This window comes from Ascidiella aspersa, chromosome 4, assembly GCF_963924565.1.
Source record: "Ascidiella aspersa chromosome 4, kaAscAspe10.2, whole genome shotgun sequence".
Lineage (NCBI taxonomy): Eukaryota > Metazoa > Chordata > Ascidiacea > Phlebobranchia > Ascidiidae > Ascidiella > Ascidiella aspersa.
In genome coordinates this window covers 21,577,752-21,594,375 of record NC_139450.1, presented here as the reverse complement: position 1 = coordinate 21,594,375, position 16,624 = coordinate 21,577,752, and the positions used below count along the sequence as shown (strand labels likewise).

Here is a 16,624-nt window from a genome sequence, read left to right as displayed (position 1 = left end):
TCTCTGATGTATTTAACACTATTTTTTGTGTGCGTTAAACTTGTTGTTTACGACTAACCGTTCGTACTACGTCACAATGCCCCCAAACTGGCGTGACCTTCACTGCGTTAATGCAGGTCATTCTACATCAGTTGCTCTCAACCGCCGGTTCGCGTCAACTTTCCCAATTGCAAAATGCAAGATGTTGAAGGCTGAAGGTCCATCAAATTTAGCTACTTTGGACTTTATTGTACGTCGCAATGCTGCAAGTGTTGTGCCAAACTGTTTAAAAGTAGGCTACAACTCGTTTTAAGTCTTAAACTTTAAGACCAGTTGTACGTGAAAAACTTCAATAGAACCACGTATGACACGTATGATTTCAAAACGACAGCAGCAAATTGTTCATTACATTGAAGTTTTCGTTATTTGCAAAATTTGTTTTGAAATTTTACCGGTCCGTATGCTAAAAAGGTTGAGAACCACTGTTCTACATTAAAAGCAAGCACGTTTTTTTTGTGACACTGAGAAACCAACTAAAAGCGATACTTAAAGCTAACATTTCTAGGTATCGATTGAAAAATATTGAAGTATATTCCAAAAAAAGATGCGTAAATTAGATGTCAGATCACAGGGCTGCGGAGTCGGACTCGGGACTCGAATCCGACGTGTGCGCATTCGCACGACAAAATTTTGAAACTGATAAGGCAGAAACTGTAGTCCTGGTTGCCAGTGCAATACTAAATAAAGAAAAATGTTTGGCACGCGAGTTGTTTATATTTTGACAGTATTCATAAACTGGAACACTGAGTACAAAAGGTTGCTGACCCCTGGTGTACGTTATACATGCAAAATAACCAGAAGGGTACACAGGTAAAACAAGTTTGAGAACCCCTACAGGGCCTACTAGACAAAAACGTAAATACTTGGAGCAATACCCAAAGTTGTTAAAATAAGGCCTCAAACCTTCGGAACGAGAATTGTTAAACTTACACAATTAGCTTTTTTATCTTTTTTTTAAAGCCAAGCAAAAACAGAAAATACTTTTCTATATAGCATATATTTTAAGTTAAATCTTACACTTGAAGTTAAAGTGTCAAGTTGGTCTTCTACAAAAGATCCGTGTCCAACAGCAACCATTTTAATTCCATGTTGCCTCAGTAGGAGAGCAGTGTCTCTGCCCGTGTGAATGAATCGCTTTCCGACAATCACTATGACTATTGCTGCTGATGAGTTATTTCTGTAGGGGTGGATGAGTGTGACATAAACCAAAATCTAATATAATCGCAATAAACCAAAATCTAATATAATATGTTTTACATAAACCAAAAAAATCTAAGAAACACGCGATATTACAAACCTGTATGTTGTGGAGTTTATAATACGACGCTTCAAAAAACGCAACGCGCGGCCCATGAAAAGGGGTGGTGTCCTGGCATGATTTGAAATTTTCAAGTCAAAAGTAGGTTGTTCATCCACCGTCACACTAAAGTCAAATAAGACTTCCGGCCTTTTGTCAAACCTGTAAAAAGGCAATTTTAATAACAATGTATAGTATTAATTACAATGTATAGTAACCCTATTACAAGGCTAAAAAGGACAAATCGAAAAAAAAACGAAACAAGTGTTTCTCAACTAATTTGTGTCATTTGAGGTCTACATATCAACCGAAAAAAGTTTTAGTTTAACGTGTCTGGGAAATGCCGCCATTTTGGATTTCAAAATGACCGCCAGGGTCATTTCATGTCAATTCGCCAGGCCATGTGACTCGTGATAGAGAGGGCCAATATGAAACACAATATAAATGTTAGACTTAGAGGGTAGGGCTTTAAAGAGGAACTGAAATAGACATAACAAAATGTTGAAACCTTAAAAAAACGGTAAAACCATGGTGTTTACAAGCTGATAAGAGTCCGGCTTGACCGGAGGTCGTGAGTTCGAACCTCACTGCAGGCTAGTTGTTTTTCTAGTCTGCTCTGCTTGCATCATTGATCGACAGATTCGGTGAGTCTGCAATGGCTTTTCGGTGTACTAATAATACGTAAGCCGTTATCGTTGGTCAAAAAGCAGCTTCAGAAGGGCTAGATCTCAGTTGTAAGCACACATACATGTGTGTACATATGTTTCATTGTATTATGATATGATACTGGCGATCCCCTTCGTTATGAAGCTGCTTGTACTAACAGATTGAGCAAGCATTGGCGTATGGTTGTTTCTCGACTCGTTCCCTTCTGAGCCTGCATAGCTCAGTTGGTAGAGCGACGGTCCCGGCTTGACCGGAGGTCGTGAGTTCGAACCTCACTGCAGGCTAGTTGTTTTTCTAGTCTGCTCTGCTTGCATCATTGATCGACAGATTCGGTGAGTCTGCAATGGCTTTTCGGTGTACAAAATAATTAATGCGAATAAACCTAAATCGTGATTTGGGTTTCATGGCACATTATTGCATAGCATGCAGCCATTTACTCTGACTACTGCTACGCCAGACCTCTATCAGATTTAGGCCACAAGGCATGCCTTTGCGCCGGTTTATACGTATTGACAAACGTCTTTTGTGGAAATGTGGGTCTGACTACATTTTATCGTCTTATACTCTTTGCTCTAGCGTCTTTATTTTGTGACTGCAATTAATTGTACGGTGCTTGCTTTAATCTAATAAAGTACAGTTGTGTGAAACCTTGACAGTGGTATATTTCAAAAAGTCCCTGAACAATTTCACCTGATTTAAAAAAAAACTCAGTCTCTCATTACACTCCAGCACTACGACCAAAATTCCAATAACAATATCACAACACAACCAACTTCGGATTGAGGCCAAAATTAGACTAGCCGTCAACTTTAAAAAGGGCTTAAATTTAAAGAAGACCTAATCTGCCTTGTATCTAACAGGTTTTCGTTTTATTCTGACAAGTTTAGGTTTTATCCGTCATATTTTATTGAGATTTTGGTTTTATTGTCTTTGGTCGTAATACCTTAAATGTTATAAATAATTGTCCTGTAGCTAATATTGCTTTACAGTTTTTCTGTGTAATTACCTCAAAACCTTAAGAATATTATTGAGGTAGCCAGCAATTCTAAATATATTCAGTTTATATATCCCCTTGAGATGTAGTAATTAATTACTACATAATTCAAACACATAAAAACGCTTGGCTAATTCATATATGCAGTGTAAATTAAACCATATAGGCTTAAATCATATATATAGCAGTGCAAGTATATGTTTTAAACAAGACAGTTTGCGGCAAAATCAAAATAATGTTTTTCAGTCAAAGCTAATTAAATTATTGACCCGCTTAGATAATAAACAACTCGTACAACTAAATAAACCATAACCTTGTTTGAAGTCATAAAGTCACATTACAGAGAAAATGCAAGAAACTGACATGGCATTAAAATCTGCGTTTTCAAGTACGCTTTAATGAGCGCAAATGCGACCGTTAAAAAAAAGTTATATTTCCTCATACGAAATTATTTTATGCAATTTAATAACAATTTTAAAAATGTAAAATCGCGGGTTACTTATATGGCCTGGTGAATTCGCAAGGAATGACCCTGGCAGCCATTTTTAATCCGAAATGACTGCTTTACCGCAAGCCAGATAAACTTGAATTTTTTTGGTTGATATATAAACGCAAAATAGCACAAACCACTTGTTTTGGGTTTTTCCCACAAATCGTTTTAAATAGGGTCACTAGAAATAAAAAACTGTTGCAATTTGTCCATGAAATTTTCGCCTAAGTGCCAAAGAATAAAAAAATTATCAAGGTGGCAAATGTTATAAGAACTGGCTCTTTCTAGTAACTAATATTATGTGCTAGTAGGAATGGTTGAGATTACGACAACATTCGCAGTTTCTACATTCACTCTATTGTTACATTGTTTATTCTACATTTAACAAAAAACGATGTCCATGACATTATATTATCATTTTTTTTGACATTATATTTATCATCGAGTGTATTTTTAATAAAAATAACCTAACCCGCTTTAACATTTGTTAGTTTTGTCCGCCTTTCAAAAACGTTACCGAACCATGCTTATTTGTTTAGCCCTTTGATTGCTTTATCAAACGGGCGTTATTTTTAATCGACGACTTTCATAAAGTTTTTTGTCGGCCGTTGCCCGATCGATATCATCAATTTGTTTTAACGACGAACGGAAATGTTGACAAAGCCGTGCGCCCGTGCGCGACATATTGAAGCAGGGGTCGGGAACCTTTTTAGCTAAGGGAGCCATAAAAAGCCAAATATTCTTGGTTGTATTCCATGAGAGTAATATTTTTTTACATCTAGTTATAGGTTGAAAAAAATAGCAATTTGAACAGGGCCCTTTATTGTGTTCTCGTTTAAAAGACAGAACATCTAAGCACGAAAAAATCAATTAACCAAGTTTGCACAACTTTCGTTACGGAGACGCCGGAAGAGCATGCAGGGCCTTTTGGATATAAAGAGATTTAATCAAACGAGATAACAGTCCCAAAAATACAAATAGGAGTCGCCAAAAAATTAAAAAAAAATAAAGTTAGGAAAGCGGCCATGGCCGCGTGGAGTTTTATTTAAATCATGCTAAGAAATAAAAGTTAATATTTATCTGCAAGCAAAATTCTTTCATCCAAAGATCTATATGGCGTCATAAAAAGAGCCATATATGGCTCGCGAGCCATAGGTTCCCGACCCCTGTATTACCTGTATTAAAGGTTCACGAAGACTTACAGCCGCATTCTAGTCGACAATAATATTCACAATGTAAAGTACTGTATATAGAAATGTTCTTGTGAAAATGCATTAATCTTTACAAAAGACTTCGGCCAAACGAATAGCAAGAGCTAGAGTAGGGCATTATTAAAAAAAAAAAATCGCTACAGCTTACGTAATGAAAGAAACGCTTGGTATCCTACGTGTGTCCTGGGCAGTTTTAATCACCCACGTTACTAATGTTCGTAATTGTGGAGTTATGTTGTTGAAAGTGGAGTCTACCAGAAATATTACATTTTTTATTACACCTCGATCACAAACTGGATTATCCACAGAATGATTGGCCGTCGTCAATAAAACGTTTTCATAGGACATGAAAATGCAAAAAAGAAACACGACTATTTTTTTCCTACTGCATTCCTTTTTTGGTAACATTTGTAATGTCAGTAATATTGCAAAACGTTGAAAAATAAAACTGAAAACAGAATAAATTGATTAGATATAATATAAGAGAAACAACTTATTGTGCGATAATAAATCTGCCGTTCATCTGATAGGAACATTTTGCTAGCATTGTTATTTGTGTTCGTTACGACAGTTAATACAATGGCAAAAGCTAAACAAAAAAGTTTCAACTTTTTGCACCCTCCAAAATAATTTTCGGCTGGCTACGCTACTGGTTCATCTCGTTATTGGTTTAATGCTTTTAACTAAATTCCAATAACCACTAAATTACACACATAAAAACTTTTATTGTCAAATATACTTAATTACCTAAATAGAAACATTTCAACCTATGTTTTATGTTTACTCAAGCCGTTGAGGTCAGACTCGAAAAAATGTTTTTATTGCCGTACACGTGTTGTGACAAACATAGGGTGAAACTAGGTTATTTCGAGTTTCATAATTAGAGGTCGTTAAAAAACAAGGAATATAGTGACGTAATGAAGCGATAAAGCGAAAAGAAGCCCTAAAATGAAAAAAAACGGGTTATCTAATTGGACAACAAAAAACTTCGATCGTGGTATAAAGTATAAAGCGACCTGAAACATACTGAAAAGCAAGACAAGGTTTGCTGAAAGGACCAAAATTTATGTCAGTTACGTCGTTAAAGTTGGCAAAAATAGTTTTTTTGTTAGTAACTGAGCCAAATTTTACTAAGATTAAGAAGTAAAGTGATTATGAGCAAGAAAATCCCTGAAGGAACTAGGTGCCACCCTATCCACCAATTTAATTTTTCGATTACAGTATACATATGTTAGCAATTAGTTTAGTCAAGTGATTAATTGTTTTTTGTCAACCCACGGCTCCAGTTTTTGGTGTCTATCCGCGATACTACTCAGCAAGAAGGTCGTCGTAATATGCGTTATATATGTAAATGCAAATGTTTCCTCTTATAATTCAACATAACATCGAATCTATTTCGGCCATTTAAAATAATAATTGTTTACCAACTTTAACTTGTAAAAGAATGTGCCATTTTCGAGTTCGTCGAGGCAGGATTTGTTTTAACTTCGGACTAGTTATCACATGCCCCATCAAACGAGTTTGGATGTTATTTAGGAAATTATAACCCAATTTTGCTGAGATGAGCCACGAGCCATGTCACTCACCCCTATAGTGTATTTTTGTTTTTTTACTGACGTAAATGTAATTTATTTGCGCATTGCGCGAATCTAGACAATTTTTATAGTATGTCTAGGCTAATTTTGACACAATCGTTGTAGCCCACTTTATTTACAGTTTAGGTGTTATTTTTACAGGTTTAGGTCTTATTCGGACGATTTTAGATCTCATGCTGTCGTGAATATTACTGGGTATTTGTCTTTATCATGTAGTTCAGCGGTTCCCAAACTGGGGTCCGCGGACCATCTGGGGCCATAAAGCACTTTCAGAGGGCCCACAAGGGCGTACTATACAAGAAACATGGGTCAACTAAATTTTTTATCGGACCGCAAACAATTAAAATAATTGCAAAGGGTCCACCAGGCAAAACTTTTAGAAAAGTTTGGGAACCGTTGATGTAGTTGATTTTAATACTATGTTATTGTGGATTATTCTGCTTAATATATTGTTGTTTTGTAGGTCTAATTGTGTGTCCCCGTTGTGTTGAACTCTTTTTATTTTAATGGTAAAGCGACTATATCAGGGGTGGGCAAATGTATTCAATGGAAGAGCCATTTGCAGAAAATACAAGCACCAAAGAGCGTCAAAATTATTTCAATATAAAAACGGTAAATAAAGCAAGCCCAGCCGCAGTAATAACAGAATTGTAATATAACAAAACGGTAATAATCAACACAGTAATAACGGTAATAGCAAAATAACACGCACAATATTTATTAATATCAGTGTTTTGTTAACAAACTCTTCGGACTGTATGTCTCGTGTTACGTCATAAACGAAATACTGGCCTAAATAAAGAAAAGAAAAAGAGAGAAACGTTTATAAACGGTACTCTTGGTAACCTTTACAATTTTTTTGTGACCGTACGCGTGACCGTACGCTGACCTCGACTATATAATAACTAACTTAAATCCAAGTACAATTAAAAGCTTTTTTGTTGTTAATGCACATCTGTATCACAACAGCCTGCCAATATACTTCATCCGGCCGCCGCCTCTTTGACAAATTAGACACGAGTCCATTTTAAATACGTTTTGACTATTTTATGTGTGTAAATGCGAAAAATTTTCGCGCTTCGCGCTAATCATCTTTATGCATCCAGTGTGTTTACGTTTTGATGCTCTTTTTGAACTAGATCAGCGCTTCTTTACTGTTGCGCCGTGGAAAGCTGCCAAGTGCGTCGCGGAAAAACGGAAAACGTATTCAAACATAATCGACAAATATTTTTTAACCATTTTTTTTAAATGTAACAAAAACAAGAAATACCGGTATACTAAAACAATCGCGCTCGCTTCGCTCGCCAGGTGTGCCTCAAATGGTTAACAAACACTAAAATAAATTAACTATCAAATTTATCGCGTTTTCCTCAAAGTTGTTTTCTTACACTTTTTAATAGTAGTAGGGGGGGACGACGTGTGGACTCTGTGTAAACAATAGACATGGTAGCGTCTTTCAGCGATATTCTTCATACCGGGTCAAACTAGGAAACCGGCCCACTGTAGAGGCTAACCTTATTACTTTTTCGTCCTTTCAAAAGGTCTATTTTTCGCGTTATTTTGCAGGAGTTAGTTTATTCGGCCAGCCGATGTTATTTTCACCTGAATTATGACGTCACGCAATGGTATACTTTTGTGACGTCATATCTGAAAAAATTGTGATGTCATATCTGAAAAAAATTCATGGCCCTCCCCAAACTGAAATCCTAGATCCGCGCCTGCCCCTGGACTCCTTACATAAACGCAAACAAAATCAAGAAACATCGTGCAACAAATGCTTTAAAGATAACTTTACCAGGTTACGTGAAAAGTGACGTCATGAAACTACTGTTATTGATTGAACTTGTATGCAAATGTGCAACTAAAAACGGGTCCAATTACACTTAAGAAGATGGCGGCAAAGCGCTCGCATGAAGCGTAAAAAATACGTTAATTTGGTTTAAATTGGTAATCTTTCAAATAAAAGGAGACGAGACTCGTTGGGCACACAAAAAAGTTTGCATATTTTTCAGTATAATAGTATTGATCCCGCAACTAATTGCTGCAAAGAAACCAACTAAAAGTTCACACAGAACGGAACACAAAACGATTCCATTTCGTACTTCATACACACGCGAAATATCTACATTTTTCATATAGAACAATCTAAAAAAATATTTAGATTCTAGAATGTTTTTTTTGAATAACCAAAAAAACAAACAAAACGAAGCGCGAATTTTATCGATTAATTTTTTATAGTAATGCAATGAAAAGATTTGAAAAGTCTAAACTTAACTCGTGTGGTTAAGAAGCAGAACATACCAAAATTGATTTCGACTCAACACAACACTTACACTCGCATATGCAAAATTGTAACCTTAATCAAGAAGCAAAATAAAAATAAAACACTGCACTTTTTTCTAGTCCTATGAATGGCGATTATTATGTGATTTCTCTAGGTGCAAATTTAAGACAAGAATTCGTGTTATAATAAATAGAAAACGCTACATTGTGTATATTTTATTTTATTTTTTTATAAGTTAAATTCCAATTTAGAAATAGAGTGCATTTAACTATACCCACAGCGCTTTTGTGCTAAATAGACTACAAGTTTGCTTAAATCCTAAAAAGGTAAAGAGTTTTGCATTTACGTAGATAAAAACATACTTCAAATAGAACACAAATACAATTTTATGATGGCAGCAGTCCTCAGCATAACAAGTTTAGCCACCCCTGACCGAGATAAACGGTTATAAACTAATATTGCCCGGAGGGCAAAATGGAAATATGTATACTGTAAGAGTTAAGCGGAGAGCCGGAATATACTAGAAACTAATGCTAGATGAGTGCTCTTCAACCGTTGTGCATGGTGCAGACAGTGTTACTTAACCATTTTAAGCGGCGACCCAAATACGAAGCGAAGCGTAAGTTAAGAACGAAGGCGACCCAATTATCTTCACTGAACTTTTTTGTTCGAACAATCACAAGACATTAGCATCAATAAGTTCGACTTTTTTTAGCCATGTCTCCGTATATTAGTACCTTTGAACCAATCTGAACTAATGCAATCGGCGACCAAACCAGTTCAAACAGCGACACAATTTTGGGCCGCGAAATATAGGTAAAGAAACACTGCCCTGTAGTGTACTAATAAAATACCGAGACATAGGCTATTACCTGAAAACACTATTCAAGAAATATTGTTATGCTTTTATACCTGTTTTTACTAACGGTCATTATACAATGGACTCAAAAGCAAGAATCTTTCTATTACATTTTATAGGACAAAGTAAAAAGGTCTAAATCTTAAACTAAATGAACCACAAGATTTCACAAAAAATACTATATTACGTAAATTTTGTTGCCCAAGTAAAGTCATTATGAGAGCAAGTCAACTACAAGAATTTTAGAAAATCTTACCAAGTCTAAATGATTATTAAAATTCAGTTTAATTACAACATTTAATGTCATAGTGGCCTCATGCATTGTATTATAAGTTGCCAGACTATATTTTGCGCTTGCGGCTTTTAGCTTACAACAGTGTTTCTTAACCTTTTTTACTTAGGGCGCACCCAGAAACGTATGAAAACGTGGCGGCGCACCTTGCGAGCGAAGGGAGCGCGACATTTTTGAGGTGTACCGATATTTCTCTTAAATTGCTTGCATTTTTATATTATATGGGTTTTATAGTTGCATATCTTTAAAGGGACTTCCAGCCTTTGAGAATAAAAACGTATTTTTGCCCGTTAAGTCTTATTCCGATTATTTTTCGAATGATTTCGACATTTTTTCCTTTCGCTCGCGGCGCACCAAGCAGCCTTCCATGGCGCACCAGTGAAACGCTGGCTTACAATGTGGTCACTAGGACTTAGGTTTCCATATTTTAAAACACGAAACTCCTGACAAATTTACTACGGTTGCATTGACCGACTCAAAATCAAGGGAGTTGACAAGTTATGTCATAAAGTTACAAAATGTTACGTATTTTTTATCTTAAAAATACGAAAAACACTCGCGTTTTGCTCGTAGAGCAAAAAATGGCTTTGTATAGTTGACACAAATTTAATTTGAGGGTGTGATGAGATACACGGCGCAATTGGGCTAATCCGATTTTAACAAAACACGCCAAGACAAACTACAAAAACAAGTTTAATTTGCGCAAAGCGCGAAAAAAAAATCATTTCCATTGTAAAGTAGGCAAAACTTTTCGCGGATGAGGAGGCTTGGCTATTCAGAATCGGTAAATGTTTCTTCAGCAAAGATGACGTACAATTCAGTAATAAAAAGTCATTGTGGTTCTAAACTGTCTTAAAAGCCTAAGTACTCTCGTCAGCTGTGAAATTTGTGTGTGCTTTGCCAAATAATTAGTTTCGGGCACCTCTTACACAAAGCAAGTATGTTTACTTTTCAACAGTAGCCGAAGCCGTAGATCCAATTGGTTTTATCTGCAGTTTCATGTTTGATAAAAAAAATATATCATCTTGCTTGTTTCGGTTTTGCTATTATTCAACTTGTAGTATAAAAATAAATAAACATGCTCCCATACTACTGGATAAACGTTTCTAACTAAAACTGTATAAAATACGACACAATACACAAAAACCCTTTCTAAAGCGAAAACAAAATAATTAAAAGGTGTTAAACCTGGTCATATGTGACGTAACAAAGAATAGCATTGTACGCACAAGTTACTTTCTCTGAATAAAGCCATTTACTAAAAAGAACAAAATTTTGAACTAATTTTAGTAGTTATAATTATTGTTTACGTCTTTACGATATTGTGAATGTATTGGCGATATATATTTCATACAGTACGGTTAAATCCCGAACATATAAGCAGATTTTGCAATTTCTTTCTGACGCAGATTTCAACACTAAATTCCCTGGCATGTCAGAAAATTCTGACGTATGGCAAACCTACCCTAGGTGCCTGAGCTAAATTGCAAAATTAACGCCAATAATACATTTTTTGGTAATGATGCCTGAATAAAGTAATCAATTCGTTTTATTGTTTGGTCCATTATACATTTTGTTATACTCAGTATACTCGTTAATGTGAGACCAACCTCGAGCGTTTAAAAGCATTTTGAATTTTGTGGCTTATAACGAATATGGATGACGACATTAAGACGTACGGTACGTCGATATTTTTGGGTACACCTTTTGAGTTTCTAGCACCTTTTTGTGACGGATCACCAAAAAACTTCTTTTGCTATGAGTTTTCGTTTTTCACCTAGATTTACTAACGTACCGCTATTACGCTTGCTTTAACTGTAAAAGTTAAACCAACAAAAACTAAATTGTTGCTTTGTAATATGCTAACTGCTGCTGCCTTTTCTTCTTTATCATTAAGTATGTTACTTATCTTAAGACTAAACATGAACACTACGTAATTTCACTCAAATATTCAACTTCAAATATAGCTTCCGTCTCATTTAAAAGATTGTAACAAAAACGAAACGTTTTAAATCTGATAGTGAAGTGTTACTTGGTTAACAGATATATCGCTTAAATGGGTTTAGTAACAGAAAAAATGCTTAACAATCGCCAAATGCAAAGTTTCCTAAAAAATTCTGTCAGATCAAGTGTTACACAAAAAGGAAGCGTGATACAAAATATCATAGTAGTAACAGTCACTTAACCGCTGCGCAATTATAACAATTTTCGCATTGCTCGAGGCAAAGTCTGCTATACATCAATAAACAGTCCACAGTCGATATTAGTCCACCAGTGCTACTCAAATGATGCGGTCCGCGTCCAGGCGGTTAAGTATTAAGATCACGAAACAATGTTTGTTAAAAGTTCAACTTTGTTGTACGAATACGACAATCATATTTTATGAATTGGATAGAACTAACAAAATGCGGCTCCTCCAACGTGATAACTAACAGAACAATAAATTGCAAAGCATTGTGCACTTACGTTATTTACTATAAACCTATCGAAAACAAAGCAGGTTGACCCCCTGTCTAAAAAATCCTGATCTACAATATACAAACTTATACAGGTCGAGAGACGTAATCTGTTTCAAGAGCGGGTTTATTAACCTTTCTGACTGCACAGTTGGAAAACGAGGTTTTCACGTTTGTTACGTTTTGCCTTTTTCGTATGTTTTTTTCTTGATGCCTGAAGAGGCAATCTACTCGCGCAATTTAAAAGGAATCCACTGTATCTACAATAGTAGCTTTTTTGGCTGATTATAGGTTTTGGGACATTAGTTCTGTAGACAATTGAAAATGTTTTTAGGAGGATAAATCAACAATTCGCAGGTTTAAGTATAGAGATTTGACAACAAGTAAAGATCAGTGTAGTGTTGTAACAATACGCTATACCGTTATAAATAAATGTTTAAAACCTGTAGCTAAAAAGCTTTTTTTGCAAATCGCTGTCTCAGTATTTAGTGAAATTTAATATTTTTGCTAGATTATTGTAATCATTATGTTACATATTTATTAATTTGCACTTTTCATAATGATCACTTGTTTACTGGCCGGTGTTGGTAACGACGTTTAAAGACTAAGTCAATGACTTTTGGACAAATGACTTGGGTTAAAATGAATTGTTTTAATTACTATTTCTGTTGTTAAAATGGGATATTGATTTTAGTTTTTTCACATTAAACAATGTGGCCTATAAATTGCTATATGTTGCGTTCTTATTTGTTTTGTTTTTTTGATTGAGTTATTACTTTATGACTAGACCGTTTTATTTATTTAAAAATACTTAACTTGGACTTAAGTTATTTTTCTTGACTGGGACTAAAGCTTTTTAAAATGACTGTGGGCTTTAGGGTCCCCCTAAAATATATGTGTTATCTTCGGAGCACTTTAAAATACCCACTAAAATAGCGTTACTCACGGCAAGGTTCTGTATATCAGTAGTCGGCAAACTTTTTTTTCGAGGACCAAACTACTCTTTTCAGATCTACTGAAGGCCACTACGAAAACAGGGAAAGATCCAGGATTGTTGTTTGGGTTGAGGACATGCAAATAGTTAGACCAAAGAGATCTCTTTGGTTAGACTAAACTTAGAGTGATGTCACAAAGTTACGTCGTAATGGAATTAATCCTATAACACTTGTTCTTCTCGAGCAAACTCGTACTCAAATAGGCAGCTAAAATGTAGTCTATTAGCGCGTCGCACGAAAATATAGCGTTATTTTGTTTTAAATGGGCAAAACCACAATTAAAAGGAGAAGTGAAGCATAAGGGACTTAAAGAGATTCAAACATTGCTCGAAATAACGGCGTTTATAGCCTAACTTAATGCTTATCGCCTTGGGACTTGATGCTTACCGCCTTTCGGCTGACTAAAATTAAGTAAAACGGATGAAAAGTTCGGGCAATGCGCGAAAAAAATTGTTTCTCTGTAGTTAAACTTGACGTAAAGTATAGTTTAGGGCAGCGGTTCTCAACCAGTGGGCCATGGAAACATTTAAGATGGGCCATAGACCATTACAAAAAAACTAGATTTATTTAAGAATTTAGTATCATTTATGTCTGTTACAAATTAGTTTCTTTAACAGTTGTATTTAACATTCTTCCCAAATGCGTTAAACTTTTTTGTTGTTTATAACTAACTGTTCGTGTTACGTCACAATGCCTAAAAAGTGGCGTGATGTTTACTACTGCGTTAAACAGGGTTGCCAGATGGCCTAGAACAGGGATGTCCAACCTGCGGCCCGCCTGAAATTTTTATGCGGCCTGCTAGTCATTTTTACTCCCAAGTAGTAATTTAAACGTTCAATATTAGCCTAATTAAAATGTACCAGTCAGCTTTTAGGGGCGCACTAATAGTATAGTATGGGTAAAAAAATATACATATACCTCTGAAGGCCCGTTATAACTTTAAAGGCCAATACTTAATCTTGAAACTTAATAGGTTCTGCGGCCCATTAAATTATTTCAAGTGTCAATGCGGCCCACTATAATAAAATGTTGGACATCCCTGGCCTAGAACAAGGTTCATAGAACTACAGAAATCACAAGTTGCGCAGCTAACTCGCTCTTAGTTATGGCGACATGGACGCCATCTTGTTTCCCAAATGACAATAGACGCTTATGGAGGAAAAGCAAAAAATCGCAATTTATTAACGATTTTAACCAATTAAAAACATTTGGATGACTGGCAATAATTAATACTAGTCAAGCTAAACATTTTAGATCAAAATAAATATAATTTGCCTAAAAATGGCCGAAATATAGTCGATATTAGCGTGTCGTGTCAGGATCATGATTTGTCGTCCTCAATACTTGTGTCAGGATCATGATTTGTCGTCCTCAATACTTGTCGTCAATACAGCGGGATTAAAAAATCAATGGATTTACAACTTCATAATAGTGTGATAGCAACAATATTTTTTATATGAAATTTCTCTAAAAATGAAGCAATTTTGAAAACTGAATTTATGGACGACATATCTCTAAAGGTTAATCGCACAGTGTCTTCTGTTTCTAGTCAACCTTTGCAGCATATTTTGCTGTCTAACAAGACTTATTTAGTTATTGGCATAAGCTTGCTTCAAAGTGGAATTTGCACAGCATAACACTCCTAAATTACAAAGGGTGTGGCCAAAGCAAGCATCAAGTAATGGAACAAATAGACCCTATCACTAGGAAACAATTTATCAACTGAGGTCTGAGTGCAATGTTAATTTCTCCCACACCACGCTGAAGTTATATATTGTGGGTTTACCTTGCCAGGTGCCAGCTATGCTTGTTGTCAACAAAGTCTATTGCAACCAATTTTATCCCACACCACTTCTGTATTTTTTGGTTTCCCCTTTTTTAGTTTGTTTGTGTTGCATTTTGTTTTTGTTATTTATTTTGTGCATTGTTTTTACTATTTGTGAAAGAATAGAATTTATAATAAAATGAACCAAAAAAATTGTTTTTTTCTTTTTAACAGTCTTTTGGTAAGTGTTTTTATATTGGCAAGTTTTAATCTTCAACTAAAATAAATAACAAAATCACAATAATTGCAAACATTTGTTATAATTTCACATAAACACACAATTTTATTAAAAATGAATTTTCAAGAAGTTTACTTTTCATGTTTACAGTGTAGCTTAAAAACAATGTTGAACAATTTTTTGTTAAATTATAATTTCCTTTAAAAAATCCTCTTGATGCAGTAAAGATGTTTTGCAAATCTTAGCGCAGGGAGTCCGGTAACAGCAGGATTTTAAATATTTTTACTATTCTGTTAAAAACAGTGGTACATCTGCTGTAAGACAATGTGCTAAGTTTTATTTTAAACATATTCAAATATTTTGTTATCGATTCACAGGAAAACTACAAAAAAAATTGGCCATTTTAATTTTCCGATGATTGCATTATTTTCATGATTAATTTTCCAACTTATTTAAGTAATTTCTTAGCCGGGTAAATAACCAAAACTGAACATATTAGCTATTAGCCTGGCACACTGGAGTAGGCATACACTATAATCCTACCACAGTTATGCTATTAACGCACAAAATTTGGGTTAAGGTATGAGTTTTTGGGTGTAGGTGGGTCAAATATTATTTATGTAATTATAATACTTGGCCCACCCTAACCCAAAGAATGTTTTTTGTGGTAGGATTACAGACCAACGCCCCACTTGTAATTATATATGCATTTACCTACTTAGTAATCGGGTAAATAGCGTCTTACCTAACTAAAATGCCTAAACCTATAGTTGCTATTTTTTCGTTCGAACGCCAATCTAACCAAATTGATACGATATAACACACAAATCTAACATATTTTAACTTAATTCGTTGCATTATACATATACGTTTGCATATTGGGTCGTTACAATTTACAAAATTGCCCCAAAAAAATTAAAAACGACGATTTTCTATTTTGCTCCCATAAGAGCCCATTATAAATTGAGGCAATTTGGGAAACATTTGAGCGCGCATGAATTTGAGTTGCACAACTTGTATGATTTCTGTAGAGACTCTGGCCTAGAATTCGGACAAAAAACGATAAATTGTCCTACCTGCTGTGTCTGACGGTTTGTAAATCATTAGGACAGTAAGTTTTCTGTCCTAATTTGGCCGAATTTATTTGGAACATTGAATAAAGTAAAACCACGGGCTTACGAAGCCTACAAACTTTATTTATGCCCACTTTAACCACGTAAATCCAAAAATTGTTCGCACTTCGCGCGATTTGATGGTATTTTTACAGTACCGGCAATTCTGTGCAGCACAAAAGCGTCAAGTGTGGTATAGGGCGCTCAAATTGAAATTTACGCCAACTTACAATAAAATTTGTGCTAGGTTTACAATAGATTTCAGGCAGAGTATTTCTACCTTTTAGTGATGTCATAACTTTTTACGTACGTAACCTTTTCCAAAACATCT

At 35.2% G+C, this 16,624-nt stretch overlaps 1 protein-coding gene and 1 non-coding gene across 5 annotated transcripts in view; one reads left to right on the top strand and one right to left on the bottom strand.

Annotated features, from left to right (window-relative positions):
- LOC146148648 (uncharacterized) overlaps positions 1 to 5,139 on the bottom strand; it is a 113,946-nt gene extending 108,807 nt beyond the window's left edge. For all 4 annotated transcript variants that reach the window (XM_083387615.1, XM_083387616.1, XM_083387617.1 and 1 more), the window contains exons 1-3: positions 4,846 to 5,139; positions 1,337 to 1,498; positions 1,057 to 1,216 (exon numbers count right to left, since the gene is read on the bottom strand). In XM_083387615.1, coding sequence (XP_083243741.1) covers positions 1,057 to 1,216; positions 1,337 to 1,498; positions 4,846 to 5,105 — 582 coding nt within the window. In that variant the 5' untranslated portion in view covers positions 5,106 to 5,139. The remainder of the gene's footprint in view (positions 1 to 1,056; positions 1,217 to 1,336; positions 1,499 to 4,845) is intronic.
- On the top strand, positions 2,212 to 2,286 carry Trnaa-ggc (transfer RNA alanine (anticodon GGC)). The gene has a single exon. It is a non-coding gene; the product is annotated as a tRNA-Ala (tRNA).
- Positions 5,140 to 16,624: the final 11,485 nt, after the last annotated feature.